This window comes from Tremella mesenterica (assembly GCF_000271645.1).
Source record: "Tremella mesenterica DSM 1558 unplaced genomic scaffold TREMEscaffold_6, whole genome shotgun sequence".
In the NCBI taxonomy this organism is placed as follows: domain Eukaryota; kingdom Fungi; phylum Basidiomycota; class Tremellomycetes; order Tremellales; family Tremellaceae; genus Tremella; species Tremella mesenterica.
Genome location: NW_006711230.1, coordinates 877,632 through 898,490, shown reverse-complemented (window position 1 = coordinate 898,490; position 20,859 = coordinate 877,632). Strand labels below are relative to the sequence as shown.

General features: G+C 49.5%; 6 protein-coding genes across 6 annotated transcripts; 3 read left to right on the top strand and 3 right to left on the bottom strand.

Annotated features, from left to right (window-relative positions):
* Nucleotides 1-144: 144 nt before the first annotated feature.
* On the bottom strand, nucleotides 145-2,217 carry TREMEDRAFT_71793 (uncharacterized protein; the record flags this gene model as incomplete). Its single annotated transcript, XM_007005186.1, has 7 exons — nucleotides 1,962-2,217; nucleotides 1,721-1,846; nucleotides 1,563-1,670; nucleotides 1,427-1,519; nucleotides 1,141-1,278; nucleotides 970-1,093; nucleotides 145-794 (listed from the first exon to the last, which is right to left on the bottom strand). Exons 1-7 carry the CDS (start codon nucleotides 2,124-2,126, stop codon nucleotides 145-147), a joined length of 1,404 nt encoding a protein of 467 aa, XP_007005248.1. The 5' UTR covers nucleotides 2,127-2,217.
* A 113-nt stretch (nucleotides 2,218-2,330) lies between these two features.
* Nucleotides 2,331-5,131, top strand: TREMEDRAFT_74041 (uncharacterized protein; the record flags this gene model as incomplete). The annotated part of the gene is made up of 2 exons (XM_007005185.1): nucleotides 2,331-3,435; nucleotides 3,479-5,131. The coding sequence occupies 2 exons, from the start codon at nucleotides 2,331-2,333 to the stop codon at nucleotides 4,834-4,836; spliced, it is 2,463 nt and encodes an 820-aa protein (XP_007005247.1). The 3' UTR covers nucleotides 4,837-5,131.
* On the bottom strand, nucleotides 5,119-6,011 carry TREMEDRAFT_68982 (uncharacterized protein; the record flags this gene model as incomplete). The annotated part of the gene is made up of 3 exons (XM_007005150.1): nucleotides 5,119-5,415; nucleotides 5,685-5,792; nucleotides 5,850-6,011. 3 exons carry the CDS (start codon nucleotides 6,009-6,011, stop codon nucleotides 5,119-5,121), a joined length of 567 nt encoding a protein of 188 aa, XP_007005212.1.
* Nucleotides 6,012-6,453: 442 nt separating this feature from the next.
* Nucleotides 6,454-8,871, bottom strand: TREMEDRAFT_62856 (uncharacterized protein; the record flags this gene model as incomplete). The annotated part of the gene is made up of 3 exons (XM_007005068.1): nucleotides 6,454-7,142; nucleotides 7,188-7,731; nucleotides 7,795-8,871. The coding sequence occupies 3 exons, from the start codon at nucleotides 8,869-8,871 to the stop codon at nucleotides 6,454-6,456; spliced, it is 2,310 nt and encodes a 769-aa protein (XP_007005130.1).
* A 294-nt stretch (nucleotides 8,872-9,165) lies between these two features.
* TREMEDRAFT_62855 (uncharacterized protein) lies at nucleotides 9,166-13,391 on the top strand (the record flags this gene model as incomplete). Its single annotated transcript, XM_007005067.1, has 16 exons — nucleotides 9,166-9,294; nucleotides 9,365-9,418; nucleotides 9,467-9,576; nucleotides 9,621-9,688; nucleotides 9,747-9,801; nucleotides 9,843-9,900; nucleotides 9,950-10,062; nucleotides 10,105-10,258; nucleotides 10,302-10,453; nucleotides 10,497-11,477; nucleotides 11,520-11,922; nucleotides 12,071-12,208; nucleotides 12,295-12,417; nucleotides 12,463-12,635; nucleotides 12,735-12,819; nucleotides 12,906-13,391. 16 exons carry the CDS (start codon nucleotides 9,166-9,168, stop codon nucleotides 13,389-13,391), a joined length of 3,282 nt encoding a protein of 1,093 aa, XP_007005129.1.
* Nucleotides 13,392-14,918: 1,527 nt separating this feature from the next.
* Nucleotides 14,919-16,695, top strand: TREMEDRAFT_62854 (uncharacterized protein; the record flags this gene model as incomplete). Its single annotated transcript, XM_007005066.1, has 6 exons — nucleotides 14,919-15,034; nucleotides 15,109-15,167; nucleotides 15,262-15,563; nucleotides 15,611-15,852; nucleotides 15,897-16,116; nucleotides 16,165-16,695. The coding sequence occupies 6 exons, from the start codon at nucleotides 14,919-14,921 to the stop codon at nucleotides 16,693-16,695; spliced, it is 1,470 nt and encodes a 489-aa protein (XP_007005128.1).
* Nucleotides 16,696-20,859: the final 4,164 nt, after the last annotated feature.

Below are 20,859 nucleotides of genomic sequence, written 5' to 3'. Positions count from 1 at the left end.
CTATCCGACATATGTACTTATGTTTGAGTAGTTTCTGGAGGGGTCCATGCCAAGGTCTGCCTGGTTCGGTCACCCACGGCGCCTTTTTAACGGCTTGCACTGATAGTGAGTCACAGGGAATGGAGTTACCAAGATCCATGCATTTCAATTCATTCTAGCATTCAAAACCCCATGTCTGACATTTTCATGTTCTACTCCGACCTGTCCAGGTGTAAGAGGCTGACTAGCGAAATGTCCTCTGAATCTGAAGGCTTCCTTTTCTTGTGCGGTCATCGAAACTTTCGACGCCGAAGTGTAGGCAACTGATGGTGTAGTCTGTGAATGAACATAAGAATCCTGTCTACCTGGTAAACCTGTTATACCGAGAGGATTCGAAGGTTTCACGGACGTAAGTGGACGAGGTGTCGAAATGGGGGAGTTTTGGTACGATGACGGAGGTCGAGGAAAATTTAGTGGCATGGGGATACTTTTTTGGCCTCTGACAGGGCTGATGGGACCGGTAGGATCCACGGGTGTAATTGGGTTTGAAGGATGAGAAGGAGTTGGTAATGGTGTTGGAAACGAAGTGGAAGGAGGGGAATCAGATACTAAAGTATTGATAGCTTGACTTAATGAACCGCTCATCGCTTGAAGAGCTGAATGCCCAATGTCGGATACGATGTCAGTAGGTGTCGTTGTGGTTGATGATCGAAGTAATCGAGGAAGGGTCAGAGTGAGATGATTTGGATAAACGAAACGATCTTGAATAACAGCCCGGAGTCGGGATAAGACGAGTTGTTCCAGTTTGGGGATATCTGACAGTTAGAGAGTTTGCCAAGTGTCCCAATCACGACATTAGGATCGGGACTGGAACAATACGTCGATCGAGTATGTGTCGGTTTGAGAGCTGGGGGCGGAAAGAAAGAAGAGGAGGAGAGACAAAGGGGGAGAAATGTATAGAATTGAGATTGGTAGCGATCAGTGGCTCACCTTGCAACTTGGCTCGTGATCCAAGAAGAGTGGTTGTTTTAAGATGAAGATGAAAGTCTGGAAGTAGACAAGCGTGTATATGCTGAGCCAGATCTTTCCCTGGATCATGAATCTGTAAACTCAGCTGATGATTAGTGGGCCATTGTAAAAGAAGATGTAGAAAAGACTGACGGTACCTCCAATCGAAGCGAGTTCGACGCCTAAAGAAACAGGCAAGACGGCAAATCTTGGACGAGGGAAGTTGATAAGTACGCTAGTCGACAGAGAAAGGGATAGTGAGTCGGAGTAATCGACATCGATTTCAGCTCGCTGGATATCAGCCATCCACCTGACGTGGATTACTGAACCCTTTGCTTGCCCTTCCCATTTTCAAACCACCACCATGTTGAAAACGTATAGTGTAAATGGAAGAGGAGATCTCGACAAAACGAATAGAAAGAAATTCAGAAAGACTCACTATATGTCCTTGACCATCCGCAGGACGTATCCTAGCATTCGACAACAAGGGAAAGCTCGAACCCAGAGAAAGAGCTGTGACTTGAATCGGATCCTTCTGTTCAATCATGATCCTCAAATTAAGACGTCAGACTCACTAGCCAGCTCATCGCTGCGCCTTCAGGATTCATCCATCGTTCTACTCTTTGCCTAGCTCCTTCTTCTCCACCTTCAGAAAGTAGGTCGTTTCTGTACCCTTGTAGGATCTGTAAATGAGTATAACTCAGCAGTGGAGGACGCATAACGCATGACTTACCTGAGAAAGTAAGACATTGAGCCAGCCGGTAGACTCGGCTGGATGAGTAGCCATATCGTATGTTGTCTTCTGCAAGAGTTGAGAAGCAGAAGGAGAGGGTACCGCAGTAGTCGAAAGTAACTTTTTCTGTGACTTCAGTGCTATCCGTTTTTGCCTTGACAAGAGAAGACATGAGTGATGCTTCATCCGCTGGCGCTAGGATGAGAGTGATAGATGTATCAGGTAGATCATGGGGTCTCACCTTGATCTGAGCCGCCCTTTTGGCTTTCCATCCTTCTTCATCCTCCTCCGAAGGTGAGAACACAACATAGCGTATGAACAATACGCAGAGGAAGAGGAATGAAGCTTGACCGACCAGGAGACCTTGGGTGAAAGTCCACCCAGCTGCAACAACCACCGTCGACATGATTATTCTCTTCTCGTCTGCTCTCTTGATCTTTCTTGCTGTGTCCAAATTATTAGCTGATTGCGATCATCTCGAAAGTGGACAAAGTGATTTACCATAGTATAGTTGCAGGTTCAAAGTCCGACCCATAATTCGAGGCGGAGATGTCCGCCCCATCCGACTTCAAACTTCGCAGCATTTTCCCTTTTGCCTTTCTCCCTCCTCATGGCGCCAAAGCCATCAGCCTTGGTCGCAACCATGAGCGCAAGGTCATCTTCCCGTCGCTATCAACCTCCAGGTCGTCAAACTTCCGTGGAAGAAATCAGTGACAGGGGACTCAGGGCGGAGAGGGAAGAATGGCGTCGAGAATCACCCGGACAGTATCAGGCGTTTTCAAATCGGGAGGCCTATGAGAGATGGGTTGATGATGGTAGGCCGACAATGGAGGCACAGTACAACGAGTGGAGATCGGAGTATGACCCTGTCTATATTCGCCAGAGTGAACCGAATCCGTCAGTTTCACGAGAAATGCCTGCCCAAGAGAGACATCAATCCAACCCAAGAGTCGATCGATGGGAAAACCAAAGATCACGAGATCCCCCAGCTCGTTCACAGACTTCCATGGCCTTTCAACATAATGTCAATGGGGCTTCACGACCTTATATCCCACCTCAGAGACGGAATCCTGTATCGACCCCGAATTACACTTCTCTGCACTCCTCACATTATCTCAATCCTCGTTCTGGTCCTTCAAACTTTCCTCCTCCCACATCACTTCCACTTCAACCTTGGCCTTCAACTCGACTTACCTCCACCCGAGAAACAAACCCCGGATCTCAATCCCCACGTCGGCATTGGTCTTCAACTCCGCCTCCCTTCAATCCCGAGCTACCTCCCCCAGATTACCTCGAGCTCTCATCCAAAGCCGCTTTGAAGAAATCCTTCGTCATTCCCAAAGTGCTTGTACTTGATCTCAATGGTGCTTTGGTGTATCGAACCCCGACCAATAGAAAAAAAGGTCATCCACGACCTTACCTCTCAAACTTCCTCTCTTACCTTTTTGAGCCCGATCCAATCCCCGATGACACCGAGCATGACGGAGACGGACTCTTACCCGTTCGTCCTTGGGAAGTCTTCGTATGGTCTTCTGCTCAACCTCACAACGTGCGCGGTATGGTCACAGAGGCATTTGGGAAGAAGTGGTCCCGTGGCGTATGGGGTTGGGATTTAGAGGGCGGAAAGGAACAAGAGCGTCGATTTGTCGCGGGGGAAGGTCGCCTTTTGGATGTTTGGGCTCGTGATAAAATGGGGTTAACTGATGTAGAGTACAGTGAGTTTAATCAGTGGAATCATAACCGAGTGTTCATGTTCAGGACGACGAGTACAGACTTTCAAAGATCTACGTAAAGTCTGTCAACACTTAGCACCGAATGGTATCATACCTGCTGAGAAGGTCGACGTTCCGTTCCCTCTGGACGAACGTAATATCGTTTTACTCGATGACTCCCCTCTAAAAGCTATGTACCAACCGTGGAATCAGATCAACATACCCGAATACGACAAAGCCAGATATACAGCCTCGAATACTTCTGCGAAAGATATAGACGCCATAACACCCTCGACTCATAAAGCACCGGGGAATGAGATGGATGAGATCCTTCTTGGGGTCATTGGAATACTCGACGAAATGAGAAGGATTGATAATGTACCGGCTTGGATCCGACATGGAGGTGTCTCTCTCGATTCGTCTCCGGTCGACGAACCTACCATCGACACCCTTCCTTCCCACGCAAACTTCTCGCATTGGTATCAACGACCAGAGGTATTGGCTCATTGGATCGAGAAAGGTCGCGCCGCACTTGAGAGAAAGGGTATCAAAATTCATCACGGTCTCGTAGTCGAATGTGCCTCTACTGCTGCCAATCTCCTACCGGATCCCGCTACCGTACCTTGGACTCTTAGACAAACTCGGGCCTACTCGCCATCGCAGCCACAAGAGATCATATATGTCGCGAGTTCCTCATCACCACCTCCCGAGGACGAAGTGGCTTCTCCGCCCCGATATTTGGACCCTGAAGAAGCTCGACAAGATGGTGATGTACCGCATGTGGAAGATGGATCAAGAGGGGGAAGTGTAGATCGATGGCGTACGTTCTCTCCCACCGAGGTGTCGCTTTATCTTCGAAATCTCGCTGATCGTTGTTCATTACAGAAATCTCAAATCTCTCGGTTGAGAAGCACGAGTGATATGCTTCGAGATCTCGAAGAGCGATTGGGCGACTCGAATGTGTGGAATAAGGTCAAAATGCCTTCAAATCAAAGAGGTCATGAAGATCAGCCTCTCGCAAGTGTCTTGAAGACTGTTGTCAAAGGATCATCCAAGAAGCAGAAGAAACAACCGATAATTCCCACCGCCATGACATCCTTCAAAAGTGAACTCAAACGAATCGGCAGGTTGTTGAGGGAATCACATGATTCCGAGTCCAAGATCCAGATTCCGGGTTCAGCTCGTAAATCCGGTACGTTACCTGAACCTTCCAAAAGGGGTCAAAGAGATAGTGGCGGATCTGCGGTCGGGGAACTCCAATCGAATGTAAATCAGTCAAAGAGGTCTCAAGAAGGGAGGAGAAAGGAGAAAGGGAAGAGGAAAGCGGAAAGTCAGAAGGATAATGCGGGTGTTAGGGAAGTATCTGAGGGAGAGAGGAGATCAAAGAGGGTCAAGAGCTCTTGATTGTATCATTCTATGTCCACAGTTCCTTCATTTGTGACCCTTCACCATCTACCTTGATAGCTGTTTGACGGTCCGCAGCAACCACCAGACTCATCTCTCTTTTTGTTTTTCTTGTCGATTGAGGAACATCCACGCTTTGATCATCTAACAAACATCTCCGTCGTCTCTCTCTTCTCCTGATGGAGCAAAAATCTAGATTTCCAGATACATCACGTTACATAACATCAATTTCATCCTTTTAAATCTGAGCTCCATGTCGATTGATGTAGATACTATGCATATTCATATCTTCTTCAAACCCTCTTGAACCCATTTCCCAACTTCTTTCTTATCCACCAAACCCTTGTCTTCCCCTAATCTTTCCCAGAGAAGTTTCATGACATTCCCCGCTGCTCCTTTCCCCAATCGAACATCTTCATCGAGAGTCGAGATGATATCATCTATCATCCCTCTGACCGTGGTGTCTGAAGGGGCGGGAGGGAGGTATGATTTTAAGAGAGAGATTTCGTCAGAAAGATTTGAATAGTTTTCGGGATGAGGAGATTGAGAGGTGGGTGAATAAGAGAGAGCTGCTTCGGACTTGTATCATCAGCTTAATTTATACAGATTCGTCTAATCACCCTATCTTCATCATCTGCACTTCCTCCTCATCCCGTACTTCCTCCCTCCCCTCCATCCTAGAACCGGCCTCGGTGGCTACATGTGATAAATGAGCTTTGACAATAACAAAATCCTCGGCCAAGAGTCGACTGGTATCCTCTAGAACCACCATCTATCAGTCTTACTCAGGAAGTTGAGGAGTATCTAAAGAGAATGAGTGTAAACTGAAGAGGAGGGAAAGCACGTACTCGCTGTTTGATACCTTTCCTAAGAACATACAACACTCTTTCCTGTGATAAAGGCTTTGACGGATCTGGGGAAGATTTTGAGGTATACGTGATATCTGCCAATATCGTCTATACATAAGTACCCAGATACTTCAAAAACATGACAGCATGAGATGAGATACTCACTTTCAAAGTTGTAGTAGCTGGTCGATTTCGGGATTTCATAGCTTCTTTCAAACCGTTCCGAAGACTAGTTTCGAGGGGCGAGCTTTGGGACGGAGAGACAGGGGTAAACACTCTGAGGGTAGTGTGTAAGTGCCTATTGAGACCAAGAGGTCTGGTAAACATTATGAAAAGGGTAAGTCAGAGTGAGAGTGAATTCAGAGAATGAATTGAGAAAGATGCAGAAATTGTAGCAAGCGGTTTCGAGCTAATTTGGTCTATGGATGTATACGCCACTCGTCTACTCTTGTGTGCTCTGTTCCGATCTGTTCGCCTCTAAACAGTCCCCGCCATTTCAACCATCATCCAGATGGCTCAGTAAATCATTCACTGAGGGAAGGTCACAGGAAAGTGATGACATAGGAAAACAAACTTGTTCTGTACACGAAAGGCAAAAGATAAATGCCTCCTACTGGATTCGAACCAGTGACCGCTTCATCATTCGAAAGTACGAGTGAAGCGCTCTACCCCTGAGCCAAGAAGGCATGCATATTTAAGGCACTCCGGCGATCGCCGCCTCAGGAACCACCAAGATGTTTCCTCGTACCTAATCTCGTTACAAAGGTAATTAAGCTAACCTCCTTTGTTGCCGAGGGGGCTCATTAACTGTTCCTGTCTCATCTGACCTAGTTTTCCTCTTCTTTTCTCTAACAGCGACCCAGCGGGTTTCTAATGATTCTTGCGGCCTTACCGATGTGGCGTTATTGGTGGTTGCTCGATAGGTCATATGACCAGCAATTCTGGCAGTTAGCGAAATGGCCATATCGTATGCTCGGCGAATAAGGTATGGAGTAACTGTATCAGGTGAGGGTATGGGAATTATGTTGTACCAGTATTTGGTAGTATGTGAGGATGTGTTTGAAAAGAGATTGTGTACGTAGCTTTTCCATATTTCTGTAGCTTGGCCTTTCAAGCGACAACCTAGCAATTGTTTCCTAGCTTGTTCTCGCATATCTTCGTAGAACGGACATTTGACAAATATGTGTGTTTCGTCTTGAAGCTGAGCTCCACAGAGATCGCATTCGGGAGACGTTCGTAAACCGGCTAGGTACATTTTCCATCCAGATGGGAATTGTCCAGTCTTGAGTGATAGTTGGTATTTTGTGATGAGAGGTGCCGGAGAACGAAAATAGAAATATGAAGGGACAGCGACTTGGGAGGGATGAGGTCGAAAAGCAATACGGGACTTGAGATGATGGGGCTGTTGTTGATAGAGGTTGTCCAGTAGTCTCTCGTTGAGGACGGTTTCCCATCCGTCTGTTAAGTAACATTTGGTTCTGGAGCAAAACGGAACGAACTTACTCATGTATGCCGTTGGGGGTGGGATGATCATGGTCGGGTTCCGGTGAGCCTCACTGGCTTTCTCATCCGCCTCCTCGTTGAGTTTCGAATATGTATCTTCCAAATTTGTATGAGCCTTGATGTGGGAAACTTGAACATCAACCGGCTGTAATTTAGCGTATAGCCAACGGTGGAATTCCGTAGCCGGATAACCCCGTAACCTCCACAAATCATACTCCGTTTGTTGCATGACCAAAATCTTATTGACCGTGTTTTTGTGATCTGTGAGGATGAGCGGGGGTTGTAAAGTGTTTCGACTTGATAGGGATTGGTTTGATGATTGGATGTGTGTGAGAGCGGCTATCAGCCCCACTAATTCCCCATGGAGGGAGGAGGTCCGCAATCCGCGGATGGAGAAAGCGCCCGTTGTGGGGCCTACCATTGCGGCCGTAGTTGATGAGATTGTGCCGAAGATCATCTTATGACTGCCATCTGTGGCCCATATGTTGTCGTGGTGTTTGGGATCTTTCCTTAATCCGGCGAGAATTGACGCGTCTAGTGTATTCTGTCGGTCAGCTCGAGGTAGAACAAGAGTTGGGTCATATTTGCTGAGAAGGGATGGATTTACCGTACTCAGTAACTTATGAGCAGCTAGGAATTGTTTCCGTTTCGCCTGTGGTCCTTGTGTCGCTAGGACTTTGATGTTACTGACCAATGTCTGCCATACGAAGGTGTCACTGAGGACAAAGTTACCGTTGGTCGTGACGGGGGCTTGCTCAAGCGTCTTCCGCATAATTCGATTAGCTGACCTGTCTATGCCCCCACAGTCGATTAGTCGATTCAGTACGTGATGGAAACGGTCGTCTGCCCATGATGACTGATCAGTGTCGAGGATACTCATTTCGGCCGTTGCGAGATAGGTAGCTGCCGTAGTCCAGGTTAGGGGGACGGACGCTGTTGGTCTACGATATCGCTTGGGTGATTCTAGAGGGGGTATGCATTGATTAGATTGACACTGCCAGTTAGCCAGAGTAATTTGGGCCATATTTGATAATGGCGGCAGATGGTGATTCAGCGCTCTTAATACCGTGTTGATAGCAATATTTGCGTTTATGATCCACACCGATGGGAAATCGAACCCGTGCATTTGTAATGGTAAGGTGAGAATCTGAGTTCTAGTAGGTCGTAGATTGAGGGCTTGAGTGACTTTGTTAGATATAGCCGTATCTATTGTCATACTTTGTGTTGGGGTAAGGGGCATGAATTGAAGTCTTGCACGAATCTGGGCAATTAGGAGGGAGGAAACGGCTCTCCGTATCACCGGCAACGGAAACTTGGAGTGTGGCGGGAGTGGGAACCGGTCGACGATTTGGATTATGTCTTCGAAAGTCTCCTGCGGTCTGGTTAAGGATGTCCGTAGAAGTTTTGGGTTGTCGGTTGACGGGACATGTTGAAGGCCTTGTGGTGTACTGATTGTAATCTCTGCCGGGAGGGTCATCCGTGTTCCAATTGTGAAGAAAACCGTCTTGTCTGGAGAGTCCCATGCCGTCCGTATCCCGTATGCTTCTTGATATCGTTCGCTCAGCTTGACCAATTTCTTGAGTCCTTCAAGGCTGGTCGAGAAGAGTATGGAATCGTCCATGGCTTCTACACTCAGGAGTTGAAAGAAGGCTTCTTCTTGGTCAGGGTTCTGTTGTAATGTCATGTTTAGAACGTGTTTATCCTACTCCCCCGCCCCGCACCTATCGGCATGAAGAGTCAGACACCTTCAACCCACTAGGTCTCGTTTATACAACACAGCTCTGAACACTGTTGATGGTCCCTAGTCGATGGTGGAACCAGCTTGAATGTCGAAACGAACGAGAGTCAAATCGGGATAAGTGTTTGTCGCCGTATGGAGCCCCACACCACACTGAGAGAACGGGGCATGATCCGGTCGACCTCTGGGACTTTCCTTTACGCTGCTTCATAAGCTTCAATATCCAAGCAGGCACATGTCATGACAGCCGCTTCCATCCACCGAAGGCACATTCCTTACCTCTCCTTTCACAAGACGATTATACGAGAGATATGCCGGCCCCAAAAGGACGATCTGTTGATCCTCGCCAAAGGTCTAGGTCTGCGAAGAGTGAGTTCGACCCTCAACACGTTTCGAAGCAGTACCCGCTTCCACCCAACTGAGCCTCGTTGACCTCCAGATCATCTGTGCTCTGTTGAAGACATATGACCGGAAAGAGGACCTCGTTCTGGTGGTACGTCACGTCCCATCTTGCCTGGTGACATAGGAGCTCACGATCGAGGTCAACGCTACCCCGGCGGATGAAGCTGGAATCGGAGATGAGTTGGGGATCATGGGTGTTCGTGACCCTGGATTTCGAATTCTAACATACGAAATGTCCATCCGTGAGAGGTGTGCGAGATCCTGTTCTATCACAATGGTCGGCTGAGTACCAGAGAAGAGCTATATAGACACGGCGGGCTGTTCAGTGTCACCAGTAAGATATTGGTGAATGATCTCCTCAGTCAGTATCATACTCACCTCGGATTGTCGAGGAATCGAGTACGAAGCTGAGAATACAGAGGGAACTGTGCCGGCAAAGCTGGTGACCGGACTCGTCATCTTACATGCCGAAAGGTGAGGAGCCTCTTCATCCTACACGGCTGTATTGATGTCAGGGTGTCACATGGCAGCCAAGAGGAATTCGCAGTGCGACTCTACCGGCGTGAGAACCAGGTGAGCTGATCATTACCCCTTGACGCTGAAGAAGGAGCTAACGAATGAGAGTGGCTTCTGCAAAGCTTTCTCCGATGAGCCGGAAATGTTCGCCCACGGCATGTCACCCCTCCGAGATATGCTCATCAATCTCAACATGAACAGCGTCACCATTTGGCCTCGGTGAGTCTCAAATGGGTTTGTAATGTTATCCTAACTGCGCAGGTATAATGAAGCTGTGAAGCTCGCGTTGACCACTCGGCAAGCCGAGGTGGTGGAGATGTACCAGCCCATGACAGACCTCATGCGCCAGTGTCAAGATGCCATCACAGAATGCATGGAAGCTATGTTGGTGGAGCTCAAGCGGGACCATTCCTTGGTGAGCGGACTGTCTTTGAGGCTTAACCAGTAGCTGAAGTCAGAACCTGGACCTGGAGGATCTCAATGTAAGAAACGCGCAATTCAAGAATTTTGACACGATTGTGAGGATGCGATTGAAGTCTGTCTGGCATAAAGTTGGAGCGAAGACTCGTATTCATGTCGCTGCTCTGACGGAACTTAGGAATCTGCACACGTGTGTCACCTTGTCAAACAGATTATAGAGGCTGATATAACAGCTGGCTCCTCGAATACGATTCGGCAACCTTTGCCTCATATATCAACACTCTCCAACGACAACACTTCCAAGCTGAAAAGCTGTCTGTAGGCGCCGGTCGACACGTTCACGATTGGTTCAATGCCAAAGCTGCTGCCATCTTGGTGGAGGCCTCGCAGGCCCGGATCTCGAGAAAAGCCCTGACGATGGACAACGAACCGTATGCGAACAGCTCGGAACAGAACGGCCACGGGGAGTCAATGGAGTTCGAGGACGATCTGGAAGCTCTACGACAATCCGAAGTTGGCGCCACGGATCGACAAGAGATGGAAGACGAAGATCTCATGGAGACATTTGCCACTCAAACCCAGACCATCCGCCCACATCCATCCGACCTGGAAGATGATGACCTTATTGAAGTGGGTGATGACGCCATTATTAGTGCGACCGAGTCTGCTCCTCCGGTGTTCCGACCCATCACAATAGACCTCGAAGATAACCTCAGCGCTTCTGTTAGACGCAGACTTCGGAAGGGACACGAAGCAGTCCTGGAAGAGCAGCCGAAATGGTCTTTACTGGCCAGGGTCTTGAAGGAGATTGAAGACACCATTGCTCGCATCCATGAGACACACGCCGAAGAGCCTGGGACGGACATTGTCCTCGTCATGTGTTCGTCTGACAGAACATGTCTACAGCTGCGTCAATATCTCACTACCATGGAGAAGACAGAACCCCCCTTTGGTTCTCAAGCAGGCAGGAAGATGATGGAAACGCTATTCCTCAGCAATTGGCAGCATGAAAAGAATGGAGAGAGGCTCAGCAATCCTTCCCGCGTTGGTGCCGACGAGGTTCGAACGGCCAAAGGCGTCATGGAGGAACAGCGGATCCAGGATGCCAAGGCCCGAGGTTTGGGGAACAAGAGAGGTGTACCAAGCTATAAACGGCGGAGATTACGAGGAGGGGCCACTGCTCCTGGCAGACAGTCCGCGGCCGATGTCGAGCTGTGAGCTGGTCTTCGTAAAGATGAAGTGAAGCTGACGCACAGGTCGCGCAAAGAAACCATATCGAAGATTCAATCAGCATTTTCAGGCGTTTCGTCCGCCGATCTTGATATACAAAATACTGAAGCTGGCCCTTCGCGATTAGTTTCAACTGAAGGTCAAAGTGGAGAGCAGTCGGAGCAAAACGTCGGAGACGCTTCCCTCACTCTTCGAGCTCGTGTGGGGGTGATTGAAGAAGAAGAATTGGACTTTGCTAGTCTCAAGTGGCTCAGAGATCGAGGTCTTTTACCTGAAGATTTCGAAACAGATTATGGCCTCCTAGCACCAGAAGACGCTGTGATCATACGACCTTGTGGGGGCGAAGACGACGATATTTTGTTGCAAGAGTTGAGACCCAGGTTCGTTGTAATGTATGAGCCGAATCTGGCTTTCATACGACGTTTGGAGGTGAGTACGATAGTCTCTGAATTTTTCACCGTCCCTCATGTGTTCCATGTCGGACCTGCCCATCGACTGCCTAAGGTTGAGGCCGGGCCACCTCGCTTGATATCTTGTCAGAGAGGGATGAAGCTGCGTGGACTATGCTGATAGCAAGGTGTACAAAAACTCCAATCCCGGGTTGGCGTTGCGGGTCTATCAGCTAATATACACAAATTCTTTCGAAGAGGATCGTTTTTTATCCACCATGTCCAGGGAAGCGGAGGCATTCAAGAAACTCATCGAAGACCGGCAGGTACGTTGTCGTGACTATATGGTTCCCACTCCCTAAACCTGATTGCCAGCTATATTGACACATGGAAGGGAAGCTGATGGCTGTAGAGCATGGTAATCCCAATCTTCAATAACAACCCTCGTGCACCTATGCGGGACGCCATTACCCGTTCCAAGACTACATACTCTACCCGAAATGCAGGAGGAGGTGACACAGGGGAAGAAGCCCGAGTCAGTCAATTTTATGCCACTTGCGCATTTCTGGCTGATAATCAGATTATAGTAGACATTCGTGAGATGGGTGCACTCCTACCATCCCTCATCGACGCGGCTGGTATCAAAGTTGTTCCGGCGACCTTGACAGTTGGTGACTACATACTGAATCCTAAAATGTGTGTGGAGAGGAAAGCCCTTCCGGATTTGGAGGCGAGTTTTGCAAACGGAAGACTGTGAGTATTCCTGTCATCACTCTCGAAACACCTACTTCTCTAAAGGAGAACTTCGAGCATGTGCCTTGGCGGGTGACTAGTTATGAAGCTGACGGGCAGACACACTCAGTGCGAGGCTATGGCGGCCCACTACGAGATTTGCATATTGCTCATCGAGTTCGAAGAGGACAAATTTGGTTTGAGGGTGAGTCAAGCACTCATATTCTTTTACCGTCAATGGCAAAGATTGTCACGAGACTAATTTCTCTTCATGACTCAACTGATCTGCAGACCCGAGAAGATGCTCGTCGAGAAACAGCTGGGAGAAAAGCTGAACCTGACGACTGGCGAGATGCCTTCTGCCTTCAATCCAAACTCGTGCTCCTATCGCTTCACTTTCCTCGTTTGCGGATTATCTGGTCTTCGAGTCCCCACGAGAGTGTCAAGATCCTATCCGACCTCAAGTTAAATCATGACGAACCGGACGAAGTCTCTGCCATTCTCAAGGGTTCGTCCATGGCTGAAGCAGACACTCCTGCCTTGACTTCTGGCAGGATTGGGGGTACAATGGAGAATGCGGGGGCGGTTGAGATGCTTCGAGCTATACCGGGCGTCAGCGGTCATACGCTTAAGTTAGTGATGAGTAAAGTGGAGAGTATACAAGATTTGGTCAAGATGAAGGAGAAGGAGTTGAGGGAGATTCTGGGTGATGACGCCGGACGAAAGGCTTGGACATTCATACATTCCGACTCGAGGAAGGTGGGGATGGGGGTATGATCTCCGTTGAGGATATTTGAAATACTCAACATCATCATGCAGAGGGTGTCTCCCTGTTACAGCGCAGTGAATGATCCGAACGTTCCAATCATGACTACATGTCCATTCTCTATCCCACGACGTACGAAGTGCCAAGGCGATGAAAGAAGGCAACTCTCAACATGACGACCAATTTGAGAAGACCATATTGTGCGGAGCTTCGTGCTTTGGTGATAGGTCTACGCTGACCCGACTAAGACGGAAGTGCTGATTTGTTCAGAATTCTAATAGTAAACATTCTAAAAATCGCTCACGAAGTAAACGGCCGGAACAAGAAGCTATGGACCATGACCATCGATTTGGTGGACTAGTGGTAGGAAGGCCGTGGAACGGATCTTGACAATAACCCAACACCCTCTTGTACTCGCCTTCGCTCGACTTCTCATGCTCGCCATTGTTCGGGGATCTTCTATGACGCTTCCTATCATACACCGGATATTCTATGTTGAGGAATTTCCCCGAGACTCCCAAATCCCACGATCACCTTCGCCGTTTCCTCTTCGAAATCTTCACAAACGTAATGCGACCATCATGATCGACGTCACTCCGTTCCAATCGCTCAAGGCGTCGACTAGGCAGGTTAAGCGTGCTATTTTATCCTAACCCTATGGTATGAGAAGGCCATGCCTGTGGAGGATATAATACTTCGTTATCCCCAGCCCTCCTCATATACAATCACTACTGGAAAATCCTGTTACAATCCAAACATTAGCAATGCCAAACGAGTGCGTTCCCGATGGAGAACTCCCCTGGGAGGTGACATCCGGCCCATGCAGTTTGGGAGATCCAGCACCAACCTGGCTACGCTTAATACATCCCGTCGTGTCGCCTGCCCTGCTCTCAAGGTCTGCGCAGGCGCACGCCATTCAAGTCCGATCGCGAATCGACAGTATACTTTCGAAGAAATCTGTCAAGACCAGACCGAAGGTCGAAGGATCTGCGTCGAGGGTGATGAGCTACTTGTAGGGACTTGAACTAGTTGTAAGAGGATACGAGGATCGAAGCAAATAGTTCGAGGAGTGAATAATAAGTTTTGGCAAATGTATAAGAGAACTTGTATGTTGAGACAGACAAGATACATTCGTCGAAGTTGTTCTAAGCTATGCACTACCTTATGTACATGGAATGAGAGTGTAATGTAGATAAGGGTGGCTGGTAGTGTTTATCGGTGGCGGGTAACTGGATATTACCCGAACTAGCAACTTCGACGCACGTGGTCATGACAGTATCCTCCCTTCCAAAAAATCATCGTCCACGATGATCGCATCTAATCCTTTCGTCCTCGAACCCTTAAATCCGATCCCATCACAACCATTCCATCAATCCTCACAAACCCTTATTCCATCGATTCCCGCGTTGACCTGTTTTCTACGTTCATTGACTTTTCCAACATGTTTACGTCCTCTATTTCCTTCGTCCATTTGTCCTTTACTCATTCTTCTTCTAAACTCCTTACTCTCACACACACACATTCCATCCTTACACACCATGACCAAATCTCCTTCTCCAAACTCAGAGATCACCTTGCTACTCCGTCCCCACGTCGTCAAGCGAGAGTCCTCCGCCCTCGAACAGAACTCTTCGATCCCCGTCGCAACCCCGTCGTCAGCCACTCGACAAACCGCCGCCCTTCTTCTGCGTTTGAGGGACCGCGTAGTTGACTCTGCTGACGATGAAGAATATCTGGAGCCGGAAGAGGACGTCCCAATGGAGGACGAACTGGAGCAGACGAATTGAGTGCAGAAGATGAACAGGAAAACCCGGTAGAACCGGAATTTTTTTTTTTTTTTTTTCTTTTTGTTTGGAATCTTGGCGTAGAACTGATCGTCAGACGAGTTTCCCGGGATCGAAGACCTGGGTTCGAGGCTAGCACAGTCTCGAATTGTGACCAATCCTGTTCCTCCCGCTACTCCCGCGCGGCAATCCAGCGACGAGCTGCAAGAAGTGGGGTATCTCACTCCGTATGTCGCCTCCGCCAAGAGCAAGAAAGTCGCTGTTGGCGATCGTGTGGAGATTTCGCCCTCTTCGGTGACGGTCAGCAATGGGACTGTAACCGTGTCTCACGGTTCGACCGTCACTCGCTTCCATGACGTACGGGTTCGAGCGTCTCCTCACCTGTCCAGGGGTCAATTGGTGTGTAATCTGTAACGGAATTGATGATCGAACTGATTTGTTCGAAGATCCTGGCCACATATCTTCAGAAGAACATTGGAAACCGTGCCTCAAACGTTCAGGCTCTGTGGACCGGTATGCTGGCTCTGCTAAAAGATCCAGACCTCGTGCTAGCAGAAGTGGATGTCGAAGATCGCTGTGATGGGTGTCGCAACATCCAGACCAAGTTCCTCCCCCCCACCGTGAAGAAGATGTCGTGTATGGCCCCCTTATTCGTCGCCCCGGACGATTCGATCCATATTGGTGGCAAGTAAGTCGTTTCCTCCTCGAATCCTAATGTTCGATAACCACCAGATGTTACTATTGCCAACTAACCGCTCGTCCCTGTTCCCTCGCTTCGTCCGGCAAACATGGCTCCCGGTCAGCGCCGAAAATCACCTATCCGTTCCATCGGTCCATGTTTCGGGGGTTCCAAGTTCTTGGGGGGATCCTAGTGTCAATGGTAGACGATGGGAATACCTCCCTTTCTCAGCTGGGGGTGACGGGTTTGAAGGAATTAACTAGAATGGCTAAGGTTCGTGCATCGAACTGAACCGTTCGACCGCCGAAAACTAACTCTTAGGACCTTGATCGCTCCAAAATGGTGCCGGGAATGTTCGAAGAAGCGGACGACGTCCTCGCTGTGTCCAAGAAGAGACTTCCCATCCCTCGTTATCATTGGAGGTATCGTCCTGTCCGGCATCCGTCCGACTCCGAGTACACTGATGAGGACCGCCCCTCTAATCCTTCGGACGTCGAATCAGACGATGTGTTCGTCGAACATGACCGTTCGACTAAGGGAAAAGGGAAGGAGAAAGCTGCTGTCCGGCCACAGAAGGGAAAGAAGGGTAAGGCTGTGGAAAGGAAGCGAAAACGCGCGGTGGAGGATGAGGAGGAAGAGCAAGAAGAGGTCCAACGGGTTTTGCGTCCTCGAAGGTCGAAGGCTATCCTTCGATCGTCCTTGGTAACGCCGCCCATCGACGAAGGAGAGGAAGAGTGGGAACCCGACTTCGAGACTTCCGGCGATGAAGATGAAGAGCACGCGGGTCCGTCGACTAGGGAGGCGAGGAAGAGCAGGTTGGAAAGGAGCAAGAGGGGGACAGGACGTAGGTGAATTCGTTGTACAGTATAAGATGTAGGGGTAAGGACTGTGTATCGTAATGACAGTGTGTAAAGATTGTGAATGTTCTCTGGAAGTATGAATTGTGATGGGAACTCTATTTAGTGAAACGCTGAGGAAGCGTACGACGGCGTGGAGCCAGTGGGGCGGTCGAACCATTGGGTTCGGAGTTCAATCTGCTTGTCAGCTCGGCCACCCAACGTGGGAAATTTGAGTCGTTTTCTAATGTAGACGTGGGCTGCCACGTCGCTTCCTCCTCCGGGTATCCCACCCATTTGACCTTGACCTGATCTTCCAAGTCCGTTTGTCCTCGAACCTTGGCCTTTCGCCTTCCCACCAGGTAATCCACCTCGTACGTCTCCTCTTCGTCGACTACCTGTTCTATTGGGGCGACCAATGGTTCTGAGGGAGGGGAGACGCTGCCCTTGGCCGGGGAGAGTAGGGACACGTTGAATACGGGATGAATCCTGTTTTTTAGCATCGAATCCGGAAGTTCGAGCCTCCAGGCATTGTCGTTGATCTTCTCAATCAACTTAAATGGTCCAACTTTTCGGTGGTCCAATTTCTTCGAAGGTCGAAGACTTCGCAGGTTCCTGGTACTGAGCCAGACCAAGTCCCCCACCTCGAAGCGCGGTTCCCTGCGGTGCTTGTCATACGCAGCCTTCTGCGCAGACTGAGCCTTCTGGATGGAATCGCGAAGGAGCTTATGCAGTGTGTCGAACGCCTGCATTCGGTGATGTGCCTGGGGAGATGGTAATGGTGTGTTTGCATCGAGTGCAGGTGTGAGGAGGTCGGTTCTGTAAGTCCGACCTGTGTAAGCCGTCAGCGGCGCCATACCGGTGGAGGAATGAGGAGTGGTGTTGTAACAGAGCTCAGCGTGATGTAATAAGACGGCCCAGTCATCCTGTTCCAAGTTAGTGTACATCCGAAGGTACTGTTCCAACCATTGATTAACCCGCTCTGTCTGGCCGTCAGTCTGTGGGTGGAAGGCCGTCGAATATCGAAGATCGACCCTCAAGTAGGTGGATATTGCCTTCCAAAATCTGGAAACGAAGATGCTTCCTCTATCGGAAGTGATGGTGTCGGGTAAACCGAAACGAGTGTAGACCTTCTCGATGAAAAGGTCGGCAAACTGCTCTGCCGTCAGCGTGGTAACTGTGGGAATAAAAACAGCCATTTTGGTGAAACGGTCCACCACCACCAGAATGGCATTAAAGCCCTTCGAACCTGGCAGTTCGCCTACGAAATCGCAGGAGATGTCCGCCCAAGGTCTTCCGGGTATGGGAAGGGGCTTCAGCAGGCCCAACGGGTTAGCTCGTGATGGCTTGTCTCTCTGACAAGTTTGGCACTGAGCCACGTAATCGACAACGTCCCTCCGTCGGCTCGGCCACCACCAGGCCCTGGCGATCATTTGCAGAGTTTTGCGTCCTCCAGGGTGTCCGGCGGACAAGGAGTTGTGACAACTGTCGAACACTTGCGTTCGATAACGAGAGGGCACGTAGTACTGCTCGTTACGACGAAGGAAACCGGCAGAGTCGATAGATAGTCCTTCCGAGGGGATTTTGCCTTTTAATCCGACGAACTCCACGTCGTCGCGATATAAATCTGTGGGTGAAGCTCCCAGCACTTGCGTCGGTTCTGGAATCGACAGAGCAAGGAGGAACTGTTCCTTCGAAAGCAATGCTTTGAAGTTGTGAGCGTTCAATTCGTGGGATAACGAAGTGTTATCCGTATCTGTGGGTCTGTAGTCTGACCGGCGCGAAAGTGCGTCGGGCTTTGTGGATTGCTTACCTGGGCGATACGTGATGACAAAGTCGAAATCCGCCATCAGTTCGTACCACCGTGCTTGTCGACGGGTGAGTTGTTTGGTCGTAAGGAAGTATTCGAGGCTCCTATGGTCCGTGAAGACTTGGATTTGGTGTTGTGACCCCTCCAAGTATTGCCTCCACTCCTTGAAAGCGAAAACAATGGCGAGGAACTCTTTGTCGTGTATTGGGTAATTAAGCTCTGCTGGGTTCATGCTACGGCTGGCAAAGGCTAGCGGCCGTGATAGACCATCCCCGCCTCTCTGAGAGATCACAGCCCCAACCGCGAAGTCCGAAGCATCGGTTTCGACGGTCAAAGGTAAATTGGGATCAAAATGACGCAGGATCGGGGCAGACCCGATCCTCGACTTAAGTTCTTTAAACGCGGACTCACAAGTAGGAGACCATGTGAACCTCGTGTCTTTCCTGGTAAGTTCGTGAAGTGGTGTTGCGACTTTCGCAAACCCAGCTATGAAACGGCGGTAGAAGTTCGCGAAGCCCAGGAAGCTCTGCACCTCCTTGACTGTCCCTGGCGTAGGCCAGTCTTCGACAGCTCGGACCTTCTCCGGATCCATGTTGATCCCTTCAGGAGTAACAAGGTATCCCAAGAAGGACACACGATCGACGTGAAAGTCGCATTTATCGTGTTTAGCAAACAGCTTGTTTGCTCTGAGCCTCGTGAGGACCTCGCGGACATCGGATTGGTGTGTTCGAAGGTTCGCACTGTAAATTAGTATGTCGTCCAAATATATAATTACTGTCTTATCCAGCAAATCTCGGAAAATGTGGTTCATGAGGTGTTGGAAGGAAGCGGGCGCATTAGTCAGCCCAAAAGGCATAACCCGATACTCGAACAATCCGAATCGAGTGCGAAAAGCTGTTTTCCACTCCTCGCCCTCCGCGATGCGGAGCAGATTGTAGGCTCCTCGCAGGTCGATTTTGGTATAGACCGTTGCTCCTCGGAGTTGATCTAACAGGTCGCCAATCAGCGGCAATGGGTACCGATTTTTAACGGTTATCTCGTTGAGACGTCTGTAATCTACACATAAGCGCAGTGAGCCGTCTTTCTTTTTTACAAAAAGGATAGGAGCGCCTGCCGACGACTCCGAGGGCACCACAAACCCCTTGGCAAGGTTCTCATCCAGGTACTTTCGGAGGGCATCTTGCTCCACCGGCGAGAGAGAGTAGATAGGCCCGAAAGTGGGGTGTTTGCCCTCTACCAGCGGGATTCGATGGTCGAACGGTCTGTGGTCCGGAAGTTTATCCGCCTCTCCTTTTGAGAAGACGTCCAGGAAATCCCAGTAAGTGTGGGGGACGACATCCTTCGGGTCCAGCTCCCCCACAGTGGCCAGCCGAAGGTACACTGCCCCCTTCTGGCCGTCGAAGTCCTGATCGTAAGCTTCCGGACTGATGATAGAAATGTTTGGTGGCCGAACCAAAGGTTCGGCCGAAGAAGGGGAAGGCAGTATACGTTCGTGATTCCAATCAATGATTGGTCGAACTTTCTTGCCAAAGGGAAAGCCTAGTATTACCGTAGCCAGACCGATGTCTGCCACCGTGAACCTCGAAGTATATGGTTCGAACCCCTCCCCAAGCAGAATCTTCAACTCCACCTCGAATTCCAGCGGCTTTGTCACGCCTCCTGGAAGATGAAGAGTTTGGGGAAGGTCTTTGGCAAGGAGAGGGAAACCATGCTTTCCAAGGAACGTTTGGTCGACAAGGTCGGCCTGGGCTCCAGTATCCACTAGTGCTCGGGTCATTATCGACTGGTTATTATGAATTATAGCGATGGGTATAGTAATCTGCAGGCTGGAAGGAGAATCCGCCCCTCGAAGCGAGGGGTTTGACGACGGTATTTGATTTTTAATATTTTTTTTGGTGTTTGTAGTTTTAACTGTTTGTAAACGGACATCATCAGACACTCTAAAAGCCAGAAATGAAATGTGACGAGAAGTTCCCACTGGCTCTCCGGGCTCGTCGCTCGGAGGTGGGTCTACTCGTTTCCCGGCTGGGAAGACGAGTCCGAGCCCGAATCGTTGAGTTCGAAGATCATCTCTTCGTCTTCAACTGTCATAGCTCTGACCTTGATAGGGCGGGAATCGCTTTTGAACGGTGGTCTCTGCCCCGACTGCTTCGACTTGGGGCACACCAGTACGGTGTGACCCGGGTCCCCACAGTACATACAAAGATTTTCTTTTCTTCGGCGTTCCTTTTCCTCATCGGAAATAGGTCCTCTAGACTTTGTTTTACCTGTGCGGTCAGTCTTAGAGGGAGGTTTGTTGTTACCGTCGATGTTCGAACCCTTTCGTTCGAAGTTCGAACGTTGACTGGTGTTGTTGTCCTTGGGGTTGGA